At 45.1% G+C, this 25,635-nt stretch overlaps 2 protein-coding genes across 12 annotated transcripts in view; one reads left to right on the top strand and one right to left on the bottom strand.

Moving 5' to 3' along the window:
- On the top strand, positions 1 to 20,665 carry Plac8 (placenta-specific 8). Of its 7 annotated transcripts, XM_030254403.1 has the most exons (6): positions 1 to 109; positions 9,492 to 9,629; positions 12,378 to 12,502; positions 15,659 to 15,774; positions 18,266 to 19,776; positions 19,823 to 20,665. In XM_030254403.1, exons 5-6 carry the CDS (start codon positions 18,948 to 18,950, stop codon positions 19,921 to 19,923), a joined length of 930 nt encoding a protein of 309 aa, XP_030110263.1. In that variant the 5' UTR covers positions 1 to 109; positions 9,492 to 9,629; positions 12,378 to 12,502; positions 15,659 to 15,774; positions 18,266 to 18,947; the 3' UTR covers positions 19,924 to 20,665. The 7 variants fall into 7 exon arrangements, with proteins under 7 accessions (XP_030110263.1, XP_017176339.1, NP_631937.1 ...); XM_017320850.2 differs by having other exon boundaries at positions 18,266 to 20,665; NM_139198.3 differs by lacking the exon at positions 19,823 to 20,665 and having other exon boundaries at positions 49 to 109; positions 18,266 to 18,528.
- A 3,786-nt stretch (positions 20,666 to 24,451) lies between these two features.
- Cops4 (COP9 signalosome subunit 4) overlaps positions 24,452 to 25,635 on the bottom strand; it is a 29,508-nt gene continuing 28,324 nt past the window's right edge. For all 5 annotated transcript variants that reach the window (XM_006534955.2, NM_001359204.1, NM_012001.2 and 2 more), the window contains one exon: positions 24,452 to 24,950. In XM_006534955.2, coding sequence (XP_006535018.1) covers positions 24,894 to 24,950 — 57 coding nt within the window. In that variant the 3' untranslated portion in view covers positions 24,452 to 24,893. The remainder of the gene's footprint in view (positions 24,951 to 25,635) is intronic.

Here is a 25,635-nt window from a genome sequence, read left to right as displayed (position 1 = left end):
ACCCCACCCTCCACGGGGTTGATACCTCCTCCTTTCCTCGGAGTCTCTCTATTTGTAGTAAGACTCAACCCCAGACCACAGGACCGGTTCTGCCCAACCCTTTTGAACTGTAAGTATTTGTTAGGAAGTCTTTAAATCTAGGGGTCTTTCCTTTCAAAGTTTTATCTTATTCCTAACGTCGTTTGAGATTACGCTGAAAGATCATTGTTTTCTTCACTAATTGCTTTAACTTTAGTAATTTTTAGTGGAACTCAGCAATTAGGGGTCAGGCTTGCTAAACGTCATGCTTTGAGCATCTCAGTTGGGATCCTCTGGGCTCTGGGGCACCGTTCTCATGCCCACTGCTTGCTTTCGGGGAGGGCATGTTGTGTGCTGGATTTCCTAACTAGATCTTCTCTCTCTCTCTCTCTCTCTCTCTCTCTCTCTCTCTCTCTCTCTCTAAGTGATCTAGTTTCTTTATACATAATATATATATATATATATATATATATATATATATATTTGTTTAAACTACCTGGAGATTTTTATAGGTTTAGTCAGTGGGATTTCTGTAGATTTATTAGTTTGTAAAGTTTGGGAATCCTTAGGAGTTCTCACTATGAAAGCAAAACTCCAACTGCTCTGGGGGTTTGATCAGTACTCACTAACGCTCCTAGAGAAACACTCACATCTCACGTTGGGCAGCTCACGAGACTGAAGAACACTGAATCTTCATATCAGTGTATAATAGAAGGACTTCAGGCATATGTTGCTTAGAACCTGGCTTTATCGATATTAACAAGATTTATTAATATAACTAGTGCCATGTAACATAATTTTATTAAGCTGGTGTAGTCTCCTTCTAGAGAGTGGTGTGTTCTGAGGCAGAAATATAGGCACAAGAATGAGTCTAAGACTAATAGATAAAATTAAGATATTCAACTGTGAGCCAAATCCTACAAGATTTCCTGGTAGGGGCCAGTCCTTGCCAAGGAATCTCAGAAGGAAGGTATTTATCATGTTGCCTTTCTAAGCCCGTCGACTTAGAGTCCTGTTTCTGTCTCCTCCTCGCCTCTATTTTTTTTTTCTTTTTTCTTTTTTCTTGAGTGGTCCTCACCAGTTTCTATTACTTTCCTATTGCGCGTTTAAGGATGCATGCGGCAGAGCTCTGCCCCCACCGTCAGGAAACTACAGATTTCTCCTTGGCCCAAAACAACTCTATCGCAAGACTTTTTATGCACACAGCTGGGTCAATTCATGTTTTCTAATGGACTTGGAGTTATTTGTAACAGACAAAGCAAAGAGCCAGAGGTTGCAAGGTCTGCAAGTCACTGGGTGGGCGTCTCCACCATCAAGGGGTCCGTCCTGCATCACCAGCAGATAAGAACCATGAGCTGAGTTTGCACGTGCTCTGCAGACGTGGGAGGCTCAGGCAGGGGTTGGGGGGGGGGGGGGTGGAATCTGTCAGCCTGGGGAAAGGAGCACTAGTCACCAAAGCAGCCACATTCCTTTGTGCAGCACACAGGGGCTGCAGCGCAGAAAACTGACGATTACAATCTCCCAGACCCTAGGCTAATTACAGCTTTCCAGAATAGTGACCAGGAATCTGCTTTGCCGGCAAGCTTTCCAAAATGCTTTTGAGACGGGCCTGGGCAAAAATGAAGTTAGTCTAAAGAGATACTGACATCTCATAGTCTTACTCTTCAACTATTATAGCAACAGACCCTAAAGAAATGGGACTGTCTCAGGAGTCTCAGGAGAAGGAAAAGCCTCTGGTCAGAGGAGGGACTTGTCCTGCAGGAAAGGATCCCACGGAGTTCTGCAACTTGTCAGACCACCTTACAGGATGCGGCTGAAGCCACGTGATGCTTACCTGAGCAGATCCCCGCCTTCAGTTTAAGCCTTAATCTCAGACCCCAAATTCAGTACCAGTCTTCACATAAGATAAAATCTGAGGACTGCGGAACCGGCCCAAACATAAAGTCACAGAACACTCCTAGAAACACAGCACAACCTTAGGCAGATGCCGGGCAGTTTGGGGTTCCTCTTTTTTTTTTAAATCCCTTTACTTCCTGGTGACTTTTTTTTTTTTTTTTTTTTTTTTTTTCGAGACAGGGTTTCTCTGTGTAACCCTGGCTGTCCTGGAACGCACTCTGTAGACCAGACAGGCCTCGAACTCAGAAATCCGCCTGCCTCTGCTGGGATTAAAGGCATGCGCCACCACACCACACCCGGTCTTCTTGTGACTTTTAATTTGAGATGACTAAGGTTAAACTTTTGATGGAAGCATTGGGGAAAAAAAAAAGAAACAAGAACAAAAACAAAACGGGTTTAGGGTTAGTTTGCATTGCATTTTACGTTTTATTATAATTTCCAACAGAAGAGGGATTGTGACCGCATCACGGGGCTGCCGTAAGAGTGCACGGAGTGAGTTTTTGCGGACTTCTGGTGTTTTGTTGTTAGTTCTTCTGTTGGTTGGTTTTGGTGGCATCATACCGAGGATCAGGGGCAGGGAAAGGGCGGTGGGCACGCGCATGCTCAGCATGGACTCCCCTGTGCCTGTTGGCTCTTCAACTGTGGAGGAGGTGTTTCTTCTATGAGAAACCGCGCAGGCTAGACAGTCTAAGACCCTCTTCAGAGGAAGCTGGAGGTGCAACCGGCAGTCCTGGAGCGCTGATTCCCTCTAGGACTGCACTTCTAGACAGTGCTAGGCAGAGCATCCTTCCCCCACAGCTGTAGGCAACCTTCATGGCCAGGAGCTTCTCTTGGTATTCAAAACCTCCTGGCCCCATCCCCCACCCACGTGTGCTTGGCCTCGGTTCCGGAAACACCGTTGGGACCCTGGTTGCCCACCCCACAGTTTTCCACCTTCAAAAGAGGAAGTTAGCTGAGTGTGGAGTAGAACACTTGGCTAAAGCACAACATGCCTTAGATTCAACCCCTAGTACTGGGGGTTGGGGGGTGGGGAGGGAGAGAGAAGGGGAGAAAGAGAGAGAGAGATCTATTCTGAAAGAAACTTGCAACCTTTTAATCTATTATTTTATTTGTAATTTTATTTTTGTCCGTATTAGAAATAGAAAGGAAAAAATCCTTACAATACCAAAGGTTTCCGTATGTGTAGGGCATATTATATATGTTTTCAAATTTCTCCTGGGCTAAACAAATGAAAAAGATGTGAGTTTTGTTATAATTTTTTCTCCCGCCTCCATCTCCAAAGTGCTAGAATTCCAGCCATCACCACCTTGTCGAGTTATATACAGCTCAGACTGACTGATGACTGTTGATGACTGTTTAAGCCACCAGTAGAGAATTTTTTTTTTTTTTTTACCAATTTTCTATCAATGAGAAGATGAAAGTTCTGGGTACAAGTCTTTGCCACAGATACACATGACTGTGTTCAGGTCTCATGTGGTTGTAAAGTCTATATAGCCCCATGTAAATACACAGCCATCTGGGATATGCTGAGCCAGGGTTTTCCTTCAGGACTCTTCAGATGCCCGCTCTTCTATCTAAATCGCAATGTAGAAATGAGTTAGAGGATTATAACTTTCCTTTGAAGAAGACAAAAGGAAGGGTGTCTCTTCTGTCACTTGGCTGGTGTTTATCAAATGCCATCAATGTACTGGTACTGACTAGAGCCCAGGAATAAAACTAGAGCAATAGATGCTGGTTCAATCCCTTTAAAGATGCTAGTCTCCAACTTGATTTTTTTCCCCCCTGAAAGGGAAAACACAGTTACCTCAAGATTTTATTATAAAAGAAATAAAACTCTAATTTTTTGTTGTTGTTGTTGCTAAGGTGGGGCTCCAGCCCAGGGCCTCTCACGTGCTAAGCAAGTACTCCACCACAGATCTGCCTCCCTGCCCTATCAATTTCCTCAACGCTATCGTAAAAATAATAAATCAGAAAGATAAATGTGAAAAGCAAATTATCAGCAGCTGGCCCTGAGGTACCCGCCCAGTATTATTACTCTGGTAGTCTATCTGACCTTCGACTATGCAAAGGCCATGCAAAGTGAAAATGAATACACATGCTTTTCCGTTTTCTAAAATGCTTCGCTTTCCAAGGCACTGTGGTGCATCATCTCTCAGAATACGACTTCTGACATTATAGCACTGGAGTTGGGAAGCTCTGGGGGACTCTAGGCTGATCTGAGTTCTGAAGGCCACTTGGCTCACCCCTGGTTGGGGGGTGGGGGGGTGGGTTCGAGTCTGCCTCCAACGGCTCAAGCACCTCCCTGGGGGAAGAGGTGCCTGCTACATTTTCCAAGTTTTGCATCAGACACCAGCTCTTGTTAATTGTGAAAAGGGTCGGCAAAGAAAATGAATGATGGCAATGTTTTTCCCTTTCCTTTCCTGAAACTGATGAAATAAATTTAGGGAGCAGGTGTGGCTTCCTGTAAGACACTTGGAAAAGTTGGAAGATGGGCACTCCAGTCTGTGGGGGAGGGGGGCGGGTGTTGAAGCGCTCAGTTGAGTCGATCCTAGCAGTGCGGGAGGCCCTGGATTCAAACTCCAACCCTGGGTGGAGCGAGAGGACCCAGAGTACAAGATTATCCTTGGCCACCAACAGTTTGAGGGGAGTTTACTACGCCATGTGGGAGCCTCCTTCAAAAACAGAAAAGGAAAAAAAAAAAAAGGTATATTGCTTAGAGGCTGCAGGGGCAAGGCTTACTGGGGGGGGGGGGGGGGGATGGCAGGGAGGAGCCTCTGGGCGCCGCTCATGGCAGTCATCAGTTTCAGATGGACTGCTTTTCTGGCCAACCATCTGCTGTTATTCATAGGTCATCGGACCTTCTGGGTTCCAAAAAGCCAAAGGAAGTTTATATTATCGTGTTATATGCCGTGGAGTTAGCCCTTTCCTGGAATAGCTAACTCTGCAGTTAATCATTAGGCTCGCTGAGGTTGCTGGGAGACAGAGAGAGAGACAGTTTTCTTCTCTGGTGTGGACACTGGCTAGTTACCCAGCTTCCTGTGAGTAACCCTAATTAAACTAATTCACACACACACACACACACAAACACAGAGAGACAGAGAGAGAGACACACACACACACAGAGACAGAGACAGAGACAGAGAGAGAACTTTTAGAGAAAGATACTGCAAAGGCAAAAGTCCGAGGGCAAGATAGTAAACTTTAGTCTTTCCCCAGTTTGAACCTGCTGGGTGGCTTCAGTTGGAGCTGTTGTTAACAGCAAAGCTAGTGCAGGCTAGCCCTGTGATCTCCACAGTTACTGGAAGGAAGAGGAGGAAGTTCACTTAAGTTCAGGACAACTGCTGCTCCAGTGAGCCCTCCTTAGCAAATGAGAATGTCACCATGAGATGACCTTCTCCTTCTGGTAGCATCTCTACTTCCTGGTTCCTCTTCCAAACTATTCTGTCACAGCCTGTACTCTCTAAGGAGTTTTTCCATCCACTCTCTTCCCGACTTGCTGGCCATGATTTCCCACTGTGAGCAAGGAATAAATCTACTAATTTAACCACCAGTAGATGATTTGTCAGTGTTGGGCTTTTGTATTCTGGTTACTTGGTTGTGTTTGCTTTGGGTCTACATAGTCTCCCTATGGCATAGACTGGCTTCAAAGTCACAAGCCTCCTGCTTCAGCCTGGATCATATGTATGCTACCTACTATTCCAGACTCAAGTAGACTTTTTGCTGTTGTTGTTATAAAATAGTCTCCTGTAGACCAAGATGTTCTCAAATTCACTACCTATGAATGGCTCTGAATTTCTGATCCTCCTGTTGGGATTACTGGCATAGATCACCATGTCTAGTTATACAATGCTGGCCTGAAACCCAGCGCTGCTTCCTAGGCAAGCACTCTACCAACTGCATTCCCAGCTCTCTACAAACTCTGTTCCCAGGGTGGTGGGGATGCTGCTGAGTGGTCAGCATGCGTCATAGACCAGGTGGGCAAGCATCAAGCCCACCTGGCCAGATCCTTTACCATGGCTCTCTCATGGTCCAGATCCTCCAGTGGCTGTGTGTGATTGGCTGACAGAGGAGGTGGGAATTGCCTACAGTACTCACTATGGTGTATGCCAAATGCCGGTCTTTTATATTTCTGTTATTCCTTCTACACTTATTGGAACAAAGAAAGTGCCATCCTTTCTCTCCCATTTAAAGTTCTGTTATTTATCTATACTAGTATCACATAGATAAGATACAGATAATAGGGAGAGAGCTACAGATGGTTGATTCTATGAGTTGTAATCTAATAATAACATTACCTTTTTTGCTCAAATTGTCCTAAATTTGGCCATCAAACTCCCTCAGAAGTGTCCCCCAGCCCCACTAAGCAGTATCTCATTTAATAAACTCTACTCTTGGGCTGGAGAGATGGTTCAGTGGTTAAGAGAATTGATGGCTCTTCCAGAGGTCCGGAGTTCAATTCCCAGCAACCACATGGTGGCTCAACAACCATCTGTAATGGGCATCTGATGTCGTCTTCTGCTGTGTCTCAAGACAGTGACAGTGTACCCACATAGAAGAAATAAATATGGCTGGAGTGAGCAGAGCTGGGGTGGGGGGAACTCTACTCTTGAAACCATATGTATGTCCCAGGCTCATCTTAGACCTTCCCTCCCAGTCCTGAAGTCAGTGGGCTCTTTTTATTGAACAATGGCCTTTAGCAATCAAGATTGGGTACTAGGTGTACCTTCCCTTTGGACGTAATCAGAATTTATCTTCACATACGTCTACCATATCTACCTGTGTATCTGTGTGTGCTCGTAAATGTGCTTGCCTCATGGCTCTCTGAGTCCTGGCACCTACCTAGATGTTTTAGTTTGTTTTAGTTCTTTAGACAAAATCCTACTACATTGCTCAGGCGGATCTAGAGCTGGGCCTCAGTGATCGTCCTGCTTTGGCTCCCCACTCATCCTTGGGTCCTCCAGTGTGTTCAGAGGCTCATGGGGACCTCACTGCTTGCACTTTCCAAGTTAACCCTGTCGTGACCATTACCCTGCAGAATGCTTGTGGAATCCTAGCAAGTCTGTACAGCTGCTCTCTCCTGAGAGCTTTGACCAGGGTTTAGCGCTAAGGATCAGCCTTGGAGCCTTGCTGGTGCTGGCAATGGCGCGCTACCAACACCTGAGCTCTCAGTTTTGTCCAGCAGTAACTCTTCTTCCTTAACGGTGGGAAAATTTGAGCATCTTTTTATATATTTAAGTTTTGGGTTTTTTTTTTTCTTCATATCTTTTGTAAACAGTTGACCTGTCTTTTCAGCATTTTCCTAACCTCGAGACTTGCTTTGCTTTTTAAATTTTTTTTTCATTTGTTTGTTCTATAAAACTTATTTATTTGTATGAGTGCTCTATTTGCATGTACTCCTGCAGGCCAGAAGAGGGCACGAGATCTCTTTATAGATGGTTGTCAGCCACCATGTGGATGCTGGGAATTGAACCTCTTGAAGAACAGCCAGTGCCCTTAACCACTGAGCCATCTCTTCAGCCTGGATGGTTTTGGTTTGTTTGTTGTTTTAAACATTCTCAATGTCAAATCTCATACACTTTCTCCTTATACTTGCTTTTTTTTTTTTTTACTAAATCTTCTAAAACTCCGCAGTATTTGCATACTACACCCAGTAGCAGGAAGAGAACCCGTAGAGATATTTACTGAATATAATGATGATGGGCAACAGATACAAACATTGAAAAGAACTTTGTAAGCCCTTCCTCTTTGTCTCCCCTCCCCCACCCTCACCCCTGCCCCACTCCCACCCCTTTCTTATAGACAGAGTCTCATTTCGTAGCCTTGGCTGGCCTGGAACTCACAGACATGTCTGCTTCTGCTATCCCAAGTGCTTGCATTAAAGGTGAGCCCAGCCTGCCTCTTTTCAGAACTAAACCAATTTTATCTTCCTCTGTAACAGGCAAACATTGTCTGTGTGCTGGATTCTGGGGGTTGGATTGATTTATAATTAACTATATTGAAGTGCATGCAGATTTAGTCATGTTTCAAGCATCTTTGAACACTCCTAGTCACGTGGAGAAACATCTGAGCATACCCTTCATTTAAGGCTGTTCTTGGCGTCATACAGTGCTCTCTTTTTCTCATTCAAGAAAACTATTGACCTAGCAGACATTGCAAGCAATGAGATAGAGAACAGAGCAAAGGCGACTGAAGAAAATGCCTAATTGATATGAAACGACAGAGCCTAGTCGTCCATCTTTAAAAGCATTCTATTTAGGAGGTGGTCTCAGGCAGTCATGGAACTCACTGTGCAGACCAGGCTAGCCTCGAACTTACAGAGATCCATCTGCCTGCCCCTGTCTCCCCCCTGGGCTGGAACTAAAGGTGTTCACCACCACTCCCAGCCCTTTTGTGCCTTTCAAAATATGTACCAGATCTCTAAATAACCCAGCCCCTTTAGTGCTTCATTCAGCAACGAAGCTAAAGCACCTACTATGAATCTTAACACTGGACTTGATGCTAAACACAGTGGGAGAAGAGGAAGGAGACTGAGGCGGGGGTGGGGGGGTGGGTGGGGGTGGCGTGTGGAGCTAAGCAGGTGAGTGTGTCTGATGCTCAAGCTTAGGTGCTGAGTTTGACCCCCAGCAACCAAGTAAAAAGCCAGGAGTGTCTGCACACATGTCTCCCAGCACTATAGAGAAGAGACAAAAGGGATGGTTGGGGCTTGCTGGTGGGGCCCTGTATCAAGGGACTGAGGAGGCAAGGCACTGTCATTCCAAATCTACGTCACACCCCTGAACCTCAGCACTCCCTCGTAATGAAGAGATATTCTAACAAGACATACTTCATAAAGGCTTTGCTCAGCTGGGAATTGTGACACACACCTGTAATGCCAGCATATGGAAGGCTTGAAGCAAGGGGGCAGGGCGCAGGGGGCGGGGCATGAGCTTGAAGCTAGCCTGGGCTACGTGATGAGATGCTGACTCGGGAAAACAAGTCAGCATCCTCCACAACAAAAACACAACACTAGGAAAGCAGTTGGGGTGACTGGAAGGACTTGCCAGCCCCTGCCACGAGTCATGGGCTAAGCTGCACGGATAGAAGGTTCAGGTTCCGGTGAACGTGAAGTGATGGAGCCGCTTAGATTCAGGAGAGTTGTGTGGAAAACCGAGGCAGCTGAGCAAGAGCGGGAAGAGAGTGGGCTTGCACTAAGCTTAGGCTGTTCCGTTCAAGAAGAGGTTGTTTTCCACGGTTCTGCAACCCTACCTTGTCCCAGGCCAATGGTTTGTTTCCCATCCTCTGGACATCAGGGACCTGTATAAAATAGCACGCGATCAAGATCACCGCCTCCCCTTTGGTTTCTTTCACCCATGAGAGACACCTGTTCACCTTACCAGTTCAGTGAATTCCTTTCCCCTGAGGCCTCTCTCCTCTCGGAGGTGGAGACTGAAATGCTCTTTATAGATCAACAAGCTGATTTCTCCAACCACGTCCTGTCCCTAGCCAGTGGAGCACAGCAGGTAGGGCTAACTAAAGGGCAGGACACAGTACCTTCCCAGAGCAGCTTCAGGCTGAAACGCCAACATTTTCTTTTGCAGACTTGGTCTTTTGAGACCTCGCATCGAAGATGGCTCAGGCACCAACAGTTATCGTGACTCAACCTGGATTCGTTCGTGCTCCCCAAAATTCCAACTGGCAGACCAGCCTGTGTGATTGCTTCAGTGACTGCGGAGTCTGTGAGTACGGGGAAGGTGTCCCTATAATTGATATACCCATCCTACTCCTCCCTTACTGTGTGGAAAGTTGCTAAGTTACTAACTCATTACAGACTCCTGAGAATCTGGGAATGTTACAGGAAACGTCAAAGACAGTCTACTCATTATACCCAGTTCTTCTCCAGCCACCACCACCAAAAAAAAAAAAGAAAAAAAGAAAATCAACTTACCCCTAAAAATAAATCCTTAAGTTAAGGTAGCATTGAAAGCCTTAAATGATCCTAAAACTGAATGGGCCTGGCCTAGAAATTGTAAACAGATTATTTATGAAACTTTTTTACTTAAATCTGAGGGGCTGTTTGTTTGTTTGCTTTGTTTTTTTGAAATAAGGTTTCTTTGTTTTAGCTTTGGCGATCCTGAAACTCTCTCTGTAGATTGGGTTGGCCTGGAATTCAGAGATCCACCTGCTTCTGCTGGGAATTAAAGGTGTATATCACCACCATCTGGCTAAACCTGACTTTTAAAAAATGTATTTATTTTTATTTTATGTGCATTGGTGTTTTGCCTGCATATATGCCTGTATGAAGGTGTTGAATCCCCGAAACTGGGGTTATAGACAGTGTGAGCTGCTATGTGGGTGCTGGGAGTTGAATCCAGGTACTCTAGAAGATTAGAGCAGCCAGTGCTCTTAATCACTAAGCCATCTCTCCAGTCCCCTAAACCTGATTTAAAAAAATAAAATAAAAACACAATGGCAATTAGATCTCTTCTTGGTTGCATATACAGTAAATCTTGTCTTATAGTCAGTCACAGGACACTTTCAGAGAGTCTCAGCACTGAATCTCTACAGTTGCCCTTGCCGGGCGTGGTGGCACATGCCTTTTTAATCCCAGCTCTCGGGAGGCAGAGGCAGGAGGATTTCTGAGTTCGAGGCCAGCCTGGTCTACAGAGTGAGTTCCAGGACAGCCGGGGCTATACAGAGAAACCCTGTCTCAAAACAAACAAACAAACAAACAATCAAACTATCCAAAAAACAAAAGTTGCCCTGTCTGCAATAAGATCTCTCTGAGTGAACGTGGAAGACATCGAGGTGGGCGGCAAAGGGAATCAGCAATTGTCCTCAGCAATTCAGGAAGGAGAGGTTTGCTTTGAAGCAAAACTCCTCAGAATGGTCAGGATGGGAGTACACAAGCTTTAACTCGAAGTGGGATGGAACTTGGAACCGAAGGAAGCCAATAACTGCATAGAAAGCAAAGGCATGGAATTCCAGTCGAGTTTGCCCACAGCTTTCCAATGCTTCACTAGGTAATGGGGGCTCATTGACTAACGAGTCCCACGACATGATTGCGACGTCAAAGTGGCTAAAGACTAACTTTTACTCCTCCAGCCCCAAGTAGCTACTTGATTATCTGAATGTACCCTTACTTGGATATGTGAGTTTTACTGTAGGGCTGCCAAGATGGCTCAGTGGGGAAAGTGACTGTGGCCCTGTTCCCCAGGACCCACATGGTGGAAGGAAAGGACCAACCCCTGAAAATTATCCTCTGACCCTGTCATGTGTCTGCACACATTAAATAAAATGTAATGTTTAAAAGTTCGTGTGGGGTGATGGGGTGAGTTCTAATGCAGCCTTCATTGTTTGGGGGCAAATTTCCTTCCATCTGTCCTTCCTTCCTTCCTTCCTTCCTTCCTTCCTTCCTTCCTTCCTTCCTTCCTTCCTTCCTTCCTTTATTTTCTCTCTGTCTCTCTCTCTGTGTCTCTCTGTCTCTGTCTCTGACTCTCTCTCTGTCATTTGTTTGTTTGTTTGTTTGTTTGTTGGAGGCGGGTTTCTCTGTGTAGCCCAGGCTGTCCTAGAACTCTTTCTGTAGACCAGGCTGGCCTCAAATTCAATACCACCTGCCTCTGCCTCCCGGGTACTGGTATTAAAGGCACATACCACCACTTGGTTTATGGCAGATTTTCTTTCTTAATATTTATGTATTATTTATTTATTTAATGTATGAGTAGGCTGTAGCTGTCTTCAGACACACCAGAAGAGGGCACCAGACCCCATTACAAATGGCTGTGAGCCACCATGTGGTTGCTGGGATTTGAACTCGGGACCTCTAGAAGAGCAGTCAGTGCTCTTAACCTCTGAGCCATCTCTCCAGCCCCTATGACAGATTTTCTTAATGCAGATCTGAGCAAATTAATCTCTTACAAAATACTTGGTGGCTCTTCCTGGCCTTGATGCATACATAAATACTCCTAGTTTATAATCAACACGCACACACACACACACCCCTCTTCCACCCAGCACCTTGGCCACAGTGAATGGATGAGACAAATTACCTCAAAGAGGCCTTATTCCCCCTTTAGTTGTTAAAAACATTTCTAAGCATGCTCCACCATTCAGCTCAAGTAGTATTTCCCAGTTAGAGCCTTGCAGGCACCACTCTGAAGTGACCCAGGGCATCCTAGGCTGGTTCTCCTATCTTTCCTATCTCCTAATCTTTCCTATTGTATCCTGCAACTGGATTTCGGTTGGGGACATTGTTAGTACCAAGGGTTTTATGAATAGATTGCAGTAATTTATACATGAGTCGTACTACTGGAAAAGGGCTAGGTCTTTTCCTGTACGGTCCCTCTTGAAATGATGGGGTGGGGTCATAATGAAGCCCCACCCAAACAACGAAGCCAGACTTGCAGCAGAGAGGAGAAAGGCCTCATCTTGGTGTAGCCAATGGGGACAGACTAAAGTAACATGTACCCCTGTTTTCATGTTTCCAGGCCTCTGTGGGACCTTTTGTTTCACTTGTCTTGGATGTCAAGTGGCAGCTGACATGAATGAGTGTTGTCTGTGTGGAACAACGGTGGCCATGAGGACTCTCTACCGAACCCGATACGGCATTCCTGTGAGTCTCTTACCTTTGGTATCATTCTAGCTGGCAACTGTATTTACCGTAGCTGTTGTCCGAGTGGCTGCCATTTGACAATATCCAAGCTCTGAGTTTGATTGGCCAGAATTTTGTAAGGAGCTACAACCCTAAATTCAGTGGACACAGCAGTAATACATTCTTCCTTTCTGTTCCTCAACGTTCTATTAAGGAAGTAACTCGTGTTTGCAATGTGTACGCATTAGGTAACTAAACCCGCCACCAATGCTTGTGTCTTGTGGGGGAAGGTCTGCCATGTTTTACCAATGAAGACTTCAAAATGTGTAAGAGGTAGAGTCTTTGACCCAAAGATGTGCTCTAATAACAGAGAGGGGAATATCCAATCCAAACTGTCTGTCCATGCGCTTAACATTATAACACTCTATGAAATGGGGTAGTCTTTTAATCAGAATTACAGGGTGCGTAGATGAGTGTGTGTGTGTGTGTGTGTGTGTGTGTGTGTACACATATTCCTATATATACACATTCATATATATATATATATATATATATATATATATATATATATATATATATATATATATATATGACTATATACACACATACATACATTTGCTTCCCTCTGTGTGTGACTATAGAAAGAGAGACAGAGATAAAGAAAAATGAATGTCTGGGGCTGGAGAGATGGCTCAGCACTTAAGAGTTAAGGTTGCTCTTCCAGAGGTCCTGAATTCAATTCCCAGAAACCACATGGTGGCTCACAATCATCTGTAATGGGATCTGATGCCCTCTTCTGGCCTAACAGGTGCAGATAGAGTTCAAATATATTTAATTAATTAATAGAAAAAGAAAAACAGAGAGAAAGAGAGAGACCCGTTGGTGATTTTAAAGCCATGATGGAAACCCATAAGTCATAAACTTGGGGAGTAGGCTGTCGAGCTGGATAGATATTTGTGGATGAATTGGCATTCAAGTCCACGGGCAATTTACAAGCAGACTTTTTTCCTATTCAAGAGAAATCCATTTTTTTTTCTATCAAGGTCTTCAGCTAGCTGAGGGTGATAACACACACACACACCCCTGAGATTTTAGGGCTTGGAAGTTGAGGCAGGAAGATTAAGAGGTTGACACCAGCCTGAGGTACATAGCATGACCCTGTCAGAAAGAAGGGGCGTCAGGAGGGACAGGCCAGAGGATAAAGCTGGAGAGAGCTCAGTTGGTGAATCCTTGCTCTGCAAGCCTAAGGACCTGAGGTCAATCCCAGCACTGGGGAGGTGGGGACAGGTGGATCTCTGTGGCCCCCTGGCCAGACTCACTGAGTCTCAGGTCCCAATAAAAAGGTCTTTCACTAACTGGAAGAGAGAGGTCCATCTATGTTATGTAAAGTGATCTATTGTATCCCAAGTCTACAGACTTAAACATTAATTTTTATGTCAAATACATCTTCAACAAACTTCTAGAATGATGTTGAACCACACATCTATGTCCATCTATGGCCTAGACAAGGTAAGACATAAACTTGACCATCACAGAAAGCAAAAAAGCATGCAGCATTTTCCAGGAATCTATTTTAATTTCACTGAAATTGTTTTTTCACTTGAGAAATTTAATCGGTATCTTTTAATTGCAAAGTAAATATCTATCTAATTTAAAAAAAACTAACAAACTTAAAATAGAAACGTATGAAGTAAAAAGTGAAAATTGAACCCTTTAGTTACCAAGTCCACTGCCTGGTTGGTAATAAACAATAACTTGTGAGCATCTTCTTCGGCTATGCTTCTGTCCTTGTGACTTACAGGAACACATTTCTGTAAATGCTGATGGTTTGTAGATTGATAGTCTCGGAGGGATATTTGTTAGTATCTTGGAGTGTGTGCACCCAGTCTTAAGACCTGCGACAATACCCACCCTTTTCTCCTGTGCGTCTCCTGGAGCCCTGAGGCCCACATTGGGAGGCTCTGGGATTGGACCTTCTGCCCTAGCGTCCCAGGACAACTGCCCTAGGGCAGGTTTGGCTCTCTGCCCGATTTCCCTGTTCCCTGATGCTTAACTTGGGGTTTATCTAGTGTAACGTCCCCACCTCTCCGCCCATGGCTGCTTCCTGTTGTGAGTTCTGCGACTCTTGCTTGACTTTTCTCCTTCGAGGATGGGAATTCTAACCTTCTGTGTTTATCCCAAATTGCCTTACTTCCCTGTTTCCTAGTGTGGATTTCTTTTTTAATGGATGAAAACTGCAGGCCTCAAGCAAATAGTTCTTTAAATGATCTCATTTTATAGACTGTCATTCCCTGACTTCCTTTGCCTAGAGCAATTTTTATTCCCTTTGCTTTGGATGTTCTTGGACATTCGCTTCTCCGCGTGGGCTTTACCTACAAACTCCACCGAGCGCGAGCCCGGCTTTAGTGCCCTTACCTTCCTGGTTCCCACCCCATGCCTCTGTGTTCCTTTGCCTAATTCCTTGTCCAGGCTTTATGTGTATAAATGTGTCACAGTCAGTATCTTAAAGCGAGTGTGGTTACATTTCCTGCCAAACTTTTACTTTCTAAATTGGTTTTTAGGAGTACTTTGACCCCAAGTTCTTTGCCACTTCCCTAAATCTCTTCCCAAACTGCTCGCCACATCACGTGCCCAGTGCTTTTCATCCTGGTGTAATTGTTTTGAGCCAAATAGCGTCCGGGCTGTGAGATCTGACGTTCTAAGTCTCCGTCTTGTACTCTCGGACTTGGTAGTTTGATTGACACTTATATTCTCAGAATTATAAAGTCCTAGAATGAAGAAGCAAGTGTTACATGGGAGAAAGTCAGCTAACGTTTTCCTAAAGGTATCTAAACTGAATCCAGGGCAAATGAGATGGCTCAGCAGATAGAAAAGCACTTCCGGCCAAAGCGGACGACCCAAGTTCAATCCCCAGGACCCAGAGGGTGGAGGGAGAGAACTGACTCCTGCAGGTCCTCCTCCCCCACCCCCATCTCTGTGCACAGGCGCACTCGAACACACACACACACACACACACACACACACACACACACACACACACACACGAAATAAAAAAATAAACCGTAAAAAGTAATAAACAGAATCCAAAGAATCGGTGCTTTTGGCTCTCCTTAAAATGCCCCAAAAACCCACAAGCAGTGCTGGCTTCCATTCATGTGTCTCCCGTGTCTTCCACAGGGATCTATTTGTGATGACTACATGGTCACACTCTTCTGTCCTGTTTGCTCTGTGTGCCAACTCAAGAGAGACATTAACAGGAGGAGAGCCATGAACGCTTTCTAAGGAGCTGGATGGTGAGTTAGTGTGGGGCTTGGGCCACAGAATTAGGGGCTGGGGAAGTTATTCATTGTTTGGAATAACACTTCAGAAGTGACAGTTTCTTAAGTCTCCCGTGCCATCTCATTATAATAATGTAATATAATTGGTTGTGATTTTTTTTTCTTCGTTTAAGCCACATTTATTGAATAATGGTGACATTTTACAAACTTACCAGAATCATTTTGGTCTATGAATGAAGCAACTTACCACTTATATAAGCTACAGAGTACACAAGACAAGTTGAAGCTGGGCTTGGTGGTGCATCCTGTAACCCCCAAACCCGGGAGACAGAAGAAGGGTTGCCCTCAAACCCAGTGTTGTCTACAAAATAAGTTCCAGTCTACTCAGGGCTACATAAGAAGTTCTGTCTCAAAGCTTAAATGATGGAGGGGGGTGGTTCACTGTGTAAATTACTTGCTGTTTAAGCAGAAGGACCTGAGTTTGGAGTCCCAGAACCAATGTGTGTGTCCAATATGTGTGTTCACACCTGTATGCATGCATGTGTGAAAGTGTGCAGGTGTGTGAGTTTATGAGTTTGTGAGAGTATGTGTGACTGTGTGTGTGCCCGTGTGCACGCATGTGTGCATGTGGGTATGAGTTTGAGTGTGAACGTGTATGTGTGTGGGGTGTGTGTGTGTGTGTGTGTGTGGTGTCCAACACTTTATAATCCCGACACACAGGGCTGAAACAATTGAATCTCTGGGGCCCGCTGACTAGCAAGGCTAGACAAAAGAACAAGCTTCAGGTTAGTTGGAGCCAGTCTAAAAAAAAAAAAGTGGAGGGCTGGAGAAATGGCTCAGCGGTTAAGGGCACCAATAGCTCTTCCAGAGGTCCTGAGTTCAATTCCCAGCAACCACATGGTGGCTCACAACCATCTGTAATGGGATCTGATGCCCTCTTCTGGTGTGTCTGAAGACAGCAATGGTGATATATATATATATATAATCTTTTTTAAAAAATGGAGAAGTGACTGAGGGAAGATCTCAATGTATAGGTGTAAACATTCCTGCATGTACACACAGAGACTTCTTACACACACACACACACACACACACACACACACACAGAGAGAGAGAGAGAGAGAGAGAGAGAGAGAGAGAGAGAGAAGAGCTTTAAAAACTGAAAAGACAAACAAATACAAAAAGAAGGCAAAAACACAGTTCTTGCTATGATGATGGTTTTGAGGTGAGAAATTTAAGATATCTAATGTTAAAAAGCAGGAATGATATGTTCTGTAATATTTGTAACATGTATTACACATGTATGCAGATACCCACAGAGCCCAGAAAAGGGCGTTAGATTTCCCGGAGCTGGCCTTACTGGCACTTGTGAGCCACCTGATGTGGGTCCTGGGGACAACTCTGCTCTCTGAAAGCACAGCAAGTGCTCATAACCCTGAGCTGTCTCCCAAGCCCCTAACCCTCCCGTTTAAAAAAAAAAAAGATTTATTTAATGTATGTGAATATTTTTTTAAAGATTTATTTATTATTTATTATATGTAAGTACACTGTAGCTGTCTTCAGACACACCAGAAGAGGGAGTCATACCTTGTTACAGATGGTTGTGAGCCATGATGTGGTTGCTGGGATTTGAACTCAGGACCTTCCGAAGAGCAGTCAGTGCTCTTAACCACTGAACCATCTCACCAGCCCCGTATGTGAATATCTTGCCTGTGTGTGCGTGTGTGTGTCTACCACATGTGTGCCAGGTCCTCTTTGGTTGTGAGCCTCTCCATGGTACTGGGAACAAAACCCAGTTTCCCTGCGAGAACAAATGCTATTAACAGCTGAGCTCTCTCTTCAGCATCTCACAAGTAATTCTTGAAAGATGCGTACAATGCTGTTCATTTGTTTGGCAAATGATGTTTTACGTACCAAATACTGCATAAAGAAAGATCAGCTAGGTGTTGCTGTGAACAAAGATAAATCAGTTCCTGGTCCTTACAGCTTTGTGCTCAGAAGATACCCCTAAATAGAACTCAGTTTCTGCATGCCTTTACACAGAGTGCCAGAGGAAGATCGGGTCTGTAGGGACGGCAGTTTCTTGAAAAGCAGTGGGGCTTGGGTTCTAGAGAAGTTTGTCATTCATTTGTCATTCATCAGTGACTGTGAGAGGAAGCCAAAAAGGTGGAGTCAGGTGGCAATTACCTGTCAGAGAGCTGCTCAGTTGTTACTTTCTCTAAGAGAAGTCTGCCTCACTATCAGGTGCGAGCTCGGAAAAGCTGAGGGGACTCTGAATCAAGTCCCCTCTGGTTAATAACGTGCCGATGCTGGCTGTCAGCTGTGATAAATCTGCCACGGGAACACCGGATGCTAACCAACAGGGGAACAGGGCTCAGGGTGTCCAGGAACTCCGTATGATCTGTGTAACTTCTCGGTGTTTCTAAAACGATTCTGCAAATTAATGTTATTAATAATAAAAGAGTAGATTGAGACATTCAGAAACTGTTTTGTGCTTCCCTCACAGGCAAGAGCTCTGGCTGAAGAAGCTCAACTCAGCACACACTCCTTCAGCCTGAGATTTTTCAAATCTTTGGCAACTGAGATGGGATGGATCCATTTAATTAGAGAACGGTGAAATCTTTCTAGTTGGGCTTTTTGATTTATTTTAAATGGATATTGCTCTTTGACTTGGTTTCTTCTTGCTCCCATATCATCAAATATTGGAGCCTATAATTTTTTTACCTTACATTTTAGGTAGAAACCAAATAAAAGATTTTGCTAAGAAGACTGTTTTGTTTTGTGTGTGGTGCTAAGGATTAACATTAGGGCCTCGTACTCGCTGCCAACCCCCAACCCCCACAAGCCACGCCTTTAGCCCTCCATGGTTTACGCATCTTGGCCATCATTCAAATGCTTGTGTCACCAATTAATCTTAAAGGTGCAGTCTCAACTTTCCTCCCATGGTTCAGGGTCAGGATGGTAGACTTTCAGCAACAGCAATTCGGCACTTTGATCCATGAAGCCTGAGGTGGGATGATGTGGGGCTACAAGCTACCGATAACGAAGTATTCTGAGACAGTGGACGTTTTCAGCCCTTCCCTGTTGCTTATCAACATGTGCACTGACCCAGCAGACTATGAAGTGCAAATCCCAGGCCTGCATGTGCACTGACCCAGCAGACTGTGCAGTGGGCATCCCCTGCCTGCATGTGCACTGATCTAGCAGACTGTGCAGTGGGCATCCCCTGCCTGCATGTGCACAGACCCAGCAGACTGTGCAGTGGTCATCCCCTGCCTGCATGTGCACAGACCCAGCAGACTGTGCAGTGCAAATGCCAGGCCTGCATGTGCACTGATCAAGCAGACTGTGCAGTGGGCATCCCCTGCCTGCATGTGCACAGACCCAGCAGACTGTGCAGTGGGCATCCCCTGCCTGCATGTGCACTGATCCAGCAGACTGTGCAGTGGGCATCCCCTGCCTGCATGTGCACAGACCCAGCAGACTGTGCAGTGGTCATCCCCTGCCTGCATGTGCACAGACCCAGCAGACTGTGCAGTGCAAATGCCAGGCCTGCATGTGCACTGATCAAGCAGACTGTGCAGTGGGCATCCCCTGCCTGCATGTGCACAGACCCAGCAGACTGTGCAGTGGGCATCCCCTGCCTGCATGTGCACAGACCCAGCAGACTGTGCAGTGGGCATCCCCTGCCTGCATGTGCACCGATCCAGCAGACTGTGCAGTGGGCATCCCCTGCCTGCATGTGCACTGACCCAGCAGACTGTGCAGTGGGCATCCCCTGCCTGCATGTGCACAGACCCAGCAGACTGTGCAGGGGCATCCCCTGCCTGCATGTGCACAGACCCAGCAGACTGTGCAGTGGGCATCCCCTGCCTGCATGTGCACTGATCCAGCAGACTGTGCAGTGGGCATCCCCTGCCTGCATGTGCACAGACCCAGCAGACTGTGCAGTGGGCATCCCCTGCCTGCATGTGCACAGACCCAGCAGACTGTGCAGTGGGCATCCCCTGCCTGCATGTGCACTGATCCAGCAGACTGTGCAGTGGGCATCCCCTGCCTGCATGTGCACAGACCCAGCAGACTGTGCAGTGGGCATCCCAGGCCCGGCTTCCAGAATGCTTGCGAGGTTTGTGGTATTTTTTTATCCTCTTAAATATAAGGTAGTGATGTAGAAGAAACTCAGAGTATAATATTGATGTTATAAAAGGATTTGCCAATAGATTTTCGTAGGAGACATTAACTCACAGGAAGTAGAATTTAGCTAAGGGTGCAACACCACCACATACCTCAGAGATAACCAGTAAGCTAACCAGGCCCACTAGAGATAAGCAAAATTTGTGATGCAAGAACATAAACATTCAGTCATCAGGACTTATCAAACATTAGCCCCATCTCCAAAGAACCTGCTTCTAACAGGCAGCTCAAGGGGACAGCCATCAGTAGGTTCTAGCTGCCATTGAGTCCCCTGTGCTCCTATCAGGAGACCAATCCTGCCAGGTGGGCAAGCTGGATCCGGGTAACAGCTATTTGCAAAGAACAACCAACGCTGGCATACTTCAGAGAGAAATAATTCTAGTAACCAACGCCTTTGCTATGTAAATCCCCCATCCTTCCAGGCGACCAGATTTGCATTCTCCTGTTCCTACTTAAGCTGCTCAAATCATAACCTGTGTTAGGACACAAAAGAGATTTAAGGATGACCATGTATATAAATTTCATAAACCTAAAGTACATAAAAGGAAAAAGATTTCACCGTTCTCTATTAGGCCAGCTCTGTATGTTAGCCAAAGTCAGCCTTGAGCGAGTAAGGGGCTCCCTCCTTACTTTCCTGAGAGGAGTGACTGCTCACTGGAAAGGCATACAATTCCTGCAACAGTAGTAATAAAGCTCTCCTTGTCAAAGTCAATGACTTGGTTTTGGTTAAATATCGATGGATAAATGTGTAAGGCGATTTAAAAACACTTTTTATCCTACCTATCCTGAATTGTATTTGAGAATTTCCAATAGTCATTCAATGCTTTTGAGTCCTCTTCATTTGTTAGGGTCAGGGAGGAAGGTAAATCCTCCTACTTAAGAGATTTATTGTTAAACTTCAGTGAGATAAAAAAATCTAGGCACCTGCATGTCATAGAGAGCAATGATAGACTCTGGCCCTGCCTTTGCAGCTCGTGAAGGAGGGTGCCCTGTGGGGCTTCACTCTCCTCCTCTATATCAAAGGTTATCCATTCACAGCCTTTGCTGCCTTCCAGATCCCACAGAGGACCCCAACACCCAAACTGCCTAAAACATACACACATACATACACATGCATGCATACATACATACATACACACATACATACATAACACATGCATAAAATAACACATGCATACATACATACACATGCATGCATATATACATACATGCATAAACATACATGCATAACACACATACACACATGCATACATACATACATACATACATACATACACGCAGGCAAAACATTCATACACAAAAAAAATAAGTCTTCTTTTGTTTTTTTGGGTTTTTTCGAGACAGGGTTTCTCTGTATAGCCCTGGCTGTCCTGGAACTCACTCTGTAGACCAGGCTGGCCTCGAACTCCAAAATCCGCCTGCCTCTGCCTCCCAAGTGCTGGGATTAAAGGCCAACACCACCAGGCTAAGTCTTCTTTTAAAAGACAAAGGAAGCTAGGCAGTGGTGGTGTATGACTTTAGTCCCAGCCATCAGGAGGCAGAGGCAGGAGGACCTCTGAATTCCAAGGCAGCCTGGTGGACAGATCAAGTTCCAGGCCAGCCTGGTCCTGTTCAAGGACATCTAAGGCTGCGCAGAGAAAAATCCTGAAGAGTTTCTTTTGATATTTCTGGTATGAGAGCTCTTACATATCCTCTGGTTCCACTTTGTCACTTCACACTTAAGTATGGGAAGTTTTTACTATTGACAACTTCCCTATCTACAGCTTTGGGTTATTTCTTCTCTTAGCATCACCAGTCTAATGTTGTTTTGTTTTGAACTTATTTTGTGGTGGTACCCATGGGAAGTGGTACAATTAGGAGGTGTGGCCTTGTTGGGATAGGTACATCACTGTGGGAGTTGGTTTTGAAGCCCCACCCAGTACAGGAGAGCCTCTTCCTGGCTGCCTTTGGATCAAGGTGTGGAACTCTCGGCTCTCCCAGCCCTATGCCTGCCTGGACACTGCCATGCTCCCACCATGATGATAATGGACTAAACCTCTGAATCTAGAAGCCAGCCTCAATTAAATGTTGTCCTTTATAAGTGTTGTCTTGGTCATGGTATCTGTTCACAGCAATGGAAACCCTAACTAAGACTGATTGATTGATTGATTGATGCTGGTGTTTCAATATAGGGTTTCTCTGTGTAACAACCCCAGGTGTCCTGGAACTCACTCATAGTCCAGGCTGACCTCAAACTCACAGAGATCCTGCCTCTGCCTCCCAAGTGGATGCTCTCAGGTGCTTATTTCTTGCACTTCAATCTTGAGTTTCAACCTTCTGTTTATATATCTATCTATTCTTTTTCTATTAGAGCCCTTAGCATGTTAGTCACGACTGTTTTCAATTCCTGGTCTGATAATTACCCTCTCGTATATTAGTCTTGTTCTGATGCCTGACAGCTCTCTTACAATGGTTGTCTTATCTTTTGGGGTGTCTTAGTTAAGGTTTTACTGCTGTAAAGAGACACCATGACCAAGGCAACTCTTTTTTTGTTTTGTTTTTTGTTTTTTGAGACAGGGTTTTTCTGTATAGCCCTGGCTGTCCTGGAACTCACTTTGTAGACCAGGCTGGCCTCAAACTCAGAAATAAATCCGCCTGCCTCTTCCTCCTGAGTGCTGGGATTAAAGGCGTGCACTACCAAGCCCCGAGTTTGGGATATTTTGGCTGGAAGTCAGCATGATGTAGCAGGCTGCTGTTCCTTAGGTTTGTGGTAGGAGGTTTCATGCTTACCCAAGTAGGAACTAGGCCGTTGTTCCCTGTAGCTGTGACAGAAGAGGCTGCAGTTTCCTCCTAGCTGTTCTGAGGGGGAGTCCCTTCTTTGGGTCTGCACTCTCAGTCAAAATTCAATGGATCCCTGACATTATGGTAATATTTGGGAAGCACTCTATAACATTATAATGTTTGGTTTCTTTTTTTTTTTAACTATGTGTGGTGTGTATGTGAATAGGGCCACACATGTGCCACTCACTGTGTACATGTGGAAGTCAGAAGACAAGCTTTAAAACTTTTCCCAAAGTGTTTATCTTTTGTTTTACGTGGACGTGTGGTTTGCCTACATTGCATATCTAGGCCTCACTGGTGCCTTCAAAGGCCAGAAAAGGGGGACGGATGCCCTGAAACTGGACTAACAAATGGTTATGAACTACCTACCAGGGAGGTGCTTGGAATTGAACCCAAAACCTCTGGAAGAGCAGCCAATGCTCTAACTGCTGACCCACCTCTCCAGCCCTGGAATACAAGGTTTTGAGTTGCTCCTTGGCTTCCACCCTGTTTTGTAGCAGGGTCTCCCTTGGTTTGCCACACTGCACACTCCAGGCCAGCTGGCTTGAGATTCAGGCCAGTTCTCCCCGTTTCTCACCACGTATCTCATCACAGTGGTGTTTGGGCTAGAGACACACACCATCATCTTTTGTCTGGGTTTTAGGGGTTGGAATGAGGCCAGCATGCAGCGTTTACCAGCTGAGCCATCTTGCTGGCCCCTTATGTCTGCTTCTTATTTAGCCTGAATCCCTGGGCTTTGAACTTCAGAAGTATGTCATTTGCTCCTAGGCGTGCAGAAAACTGGTTTAAAAAAAGGCTAGAATTATATACCCATTCTCTAGGTCAGGCAAAGCCCAGGCAAAGTAATTTCCCTTAAAAGTCAAGACTGTCTTATGGAAAATAATTTGGGTATTATTTCAAAATTAACTACTGTCCTCCGGCATATTTCCAGAAAAAAAGGGCTGTACTTTGTGGCAGGATATTTGATCACAGAGTGAACCCTGAGACTGTACTGTTTACTGAAAAAAACCTGTTTCTAGGTGTGGCTCAGCCCTTAGCACCTGTAATCCCTCTGGCTGGAACACAGACAAACCCTTAGTACAAACATTAAATTCCAAAGGTAAAGTTAGTTTGTAGAAGAAAGCACCCACGTGTAAACTGAGTGGCAAAGTAATGAACCAGAGAAACATTTGACAGAATAGGATATGCCCAGCTTTCTTGGTCAGCAGGAAGGTCAGTTCTGTTGTAGTTGCTAAGCAAGTGCTGATTCCAGCAGCATCACCACCTCCTAGCTGATGAACTACAACCCTGCATTCTGCCCACTGTCCAGATGTGGGGGCCGTTCATCTTGTGACTTCATCTTTCTGAAGGATCTAAGCAAGACACTGACTTTCAACCTCATGTTTTAAGTGGGTGGGTCTCTTTAAAGCTCTGTAATTGCTGGGGCTAAGAAGTCATCTATACCCTTTTTAAAGTCTTTTCTGCACACTCTCTACTGGTCACATTGGAATTGGCACCTGTGAAAGCGTCCTTGTTGGTCTCCTGCTAAGTGATGAGCCTCTCTGGCTGTGCAAGCCCCAGCGTCACCTTATGCCCTTAGCTCTGGGGCTCAGAAAGCTCCAACTTAGTCTTGTATTTGTAGCATAAGATACAGAAATTAACTTTTCTAAATTCAAAGAAAAGGAATAGAACACCTCACTAATTAAAAACCAAGTACTGCCTTTATTTGGCTCACCGCTCCGTTTATTAGAGTAACCACATGTGGAGAGGCACAAAGCACTTAAGTTTTACATGACTACAAAGTGATCACAAATCCCAAACTTCAGGTCTTTCACTTCCACTTAAAGAACAAGTTTTCAAAGCGTCTGAGTTAGTTCAATACACAGACCCAGATCTCACGGGAGCTATTATGTTTAAACGATGCACTTCTTGCTCTAGCATCTTCTTCAAGTGGGATCCAGCAAAGGAGGCTGAGATGTCTAAGGTCATGATGCAAATGCTTTGAGGGGCAGTGAATCAATCTGCACGAAGTGGCAAAGATGCAGTGCGCACAGCGCTGAGGGCTCACTGGGCCATCTGCGCTTCCATGGCTTGTGCTGTCCACTCCGGGGCCGTCTGACTAATTTTCTCCAGGAGGTTGTTTACTTGGAAACAAAGTGACTGGATCTGCTTGTCCCATGTTGGCAGGGCTTCTCGTGCTAAGGAAAGAATAAAATAATAGGGAAGATAGAAATTACTCACAAATCGAGGCTAAAAGATAAATTACAACAGTGTTAACTTTTAAAAGATGTTTATTCTGGGACTCTTGGCAAGAACTCAGCTCAGGCCAAGCATGGTATGGCAGAGTTTCCATCTCTGCACTCAAAAGACAGAAGTAGGCAGGATCTCTGTGAGTTTGTGGCTAGCCTGGTCTACACAGTGAGTTCCAAGTCATCCAAGAGGGCCACACAATGACACTGTCTCAAAGAAAGAACGCAAATCACTAACACCAAACATAAAATGGAACATAATGAAAATGTTATTACTAATGCCCTTGAAAACAAAATCAACGACTGAAGACCTATCAAGACAAGATGACCACAAAGCAGCCTCACTCCAGGGTCAGGCTCTCAGTGTTTGCTGGGGCGATACTGCCATCTACTAGGAGAACGCTGGATCTACACATGAGAATATGTCTACCTCACCAAAAAATAATTTAACATTTACAGCAGAAAAAGACAATGTAAAATCTACTTGAAACACTATCTTGAGTACTTTTTTTTTTAAGGGCAAGGTTTTCTGTATAGCCTGTCCTGTAACGCACTGTGTAGACCAGGCTGGCCTCAAACTCACAGAGATCTGCTGCTGCTGCCTCTGCCTCCCAAGAGCTGAGATTAAGGTATT

Source organism: Mus musculus, chromosome 5, assembly GCF_000001635.26.
Source record: "Mus musculus strain C57BL/6J chromosome 5, GRCm38.p6 C57BL/6J".
Taxonomy (NCBI): domain Eukaryota; kingdom Metazoa; phylum Chordata; class Mammalia; order Rodentia; family Muridae; genus Mus; species Mus musculus.
This window is presented reverse-complemented; position numbering and strand designations above follow the sequence as displayed.